Raw genomic sequence first — 1,365 nt, 5'->3', positions numbered from 1 at the left:
TACAAACTCCCCCTTAACCATGTCCTACATCAGCTCCCCCTTAACCATGTCCTCCACACGCTTCTTCCTTAACCATGTCCTCCACCATCTCCCCTTAACAATGCCCTCCACCAGCTCCCCCCTTAACCATGTCCTCTGCAAACTCCCCCTTAACCATGTCCTCTGAAAACTCCCCCTTAACCATGTCCTCTACAAACTCCCCGTTACCCATGCCCTCCACCAGCTCCCCTTAACAATGTCCTCCACCACCTCCCCCTTAACCATATCTTCTACAAATTCCCCCCTTAACCATATCCACCACCACTAACCCCTTATTCATATCCTACACCAATACCCACTCATTAACCATGTCCTCCATCACCACCTACCCTTTAACCATGTCCTTCATTATCTCCCCCTGAACCATGTCTTTCACCGCCACCTACCCCTTGACCATCTCCTTCACCACCATCAACCCCTTAACTATCTCCTTCACCACCATCAACCCCTTGACCATCTCCTTCACCACCATCAACCCCTTAACTATCTCCTTCACCACCATCAACCCCTTAACCATCTCCTTCACCACCATCAACCCCTTAACTATCTCCTTCACCACCATCAACCCCTTGACCATCTCCTTCACCACCATCAACCCCTTGACCATCTCCTTCACCACCATCAACCCCTTAACTATCTCCTTCACCACCATCAACCCCTTGACCATCTCCTTCACCACCATCAACCCCTTAACTATCTCCTTCACCACCATCAACCCCTTAACTATCTCCTTCACCACCATCAACCCCTTTACCATCTCCTTCACCACCATCAACCCCTTAACTATCTCCTTCACCACCATCAACCCCTTTACCATCTCCTTCACCACCATCAACCCCTTTACCATCTCCTTCACCACCATCAACCCCTTAACTATCTCCTTCACCACCATCAACCCCTTAACTATCTCCTTCACCACCATCAACCCCTTAACCATGTCCTCCAACACCATCAACCCCTTTACCATGTCCTCCACCACCATCAACCCCTTTACCATCTCCTTCACCACCATCAACCCCTTAACCATCTCCTTCTCCACCATCAACCCCTTAACTATCTCCTTCACCACTATCAACCCCTTAACCATGTCCTCCACCACCTCTTCCCCCCATTAACCATGTCCTCCACCACCTCTTCCCCCCATTAACCATGTCCACTACCCCCACCGCCTGGCTATTCTCCACCTCTCCTCTATTTTGACCATTCTCCTCTGCCTCAAGCCCAGGACGGCTCTAATATTCAGCTCTCTTTGACTCTATTAATCTTTTCTCTTCATGCGCCTCCTTCCCTTCTTTTATTCGGCCTTCGTGTTTGACCGGCGTTCAG

At 50.0% G+C, this 1,365-nt stretch overlaps 1 protein-coding gene across 1 annotated transcript; it reads left to right on the top strand.

Annotated features, from left to right (window-relative positions):
* Positions 1–404: 404 nt before the first annotated feature.
* On the top strand, positions 405–1,154 carry LOC138356872 (putative uncharacterized protein FLJ45035). The gene has a single exon (XM_069313220.1). The coding sequence runs from the start codon at positions 405–407 to the stop codon at positions 1,152–1,154; it is 750 nt and encodes a 249-aa protein (XP_069169321.1).
* Positions 1,155–1,365: the final 211 nt, after the last annotated feature.

Source organism: Procambarus clarkii, chromosome 74, assembly GCF_040958095.1.
Source record: "Procambarus clarkii isolate CNS0578487 chromosome 74, FALCON_Pclarkii_2.0, whole genome shotgun sequence".
Classification (NCBI taxonomy): Eukaryota; Metazoa; Arthropoda; class Malacostraca; order Decapoda; family Cambaridae; genus Procambarus; species Procambarus clarkii.
Note: the sequence above shows the minus strand (reverse complement) of the source record. Positions and strands in the feature narration are given on the sequence as shown.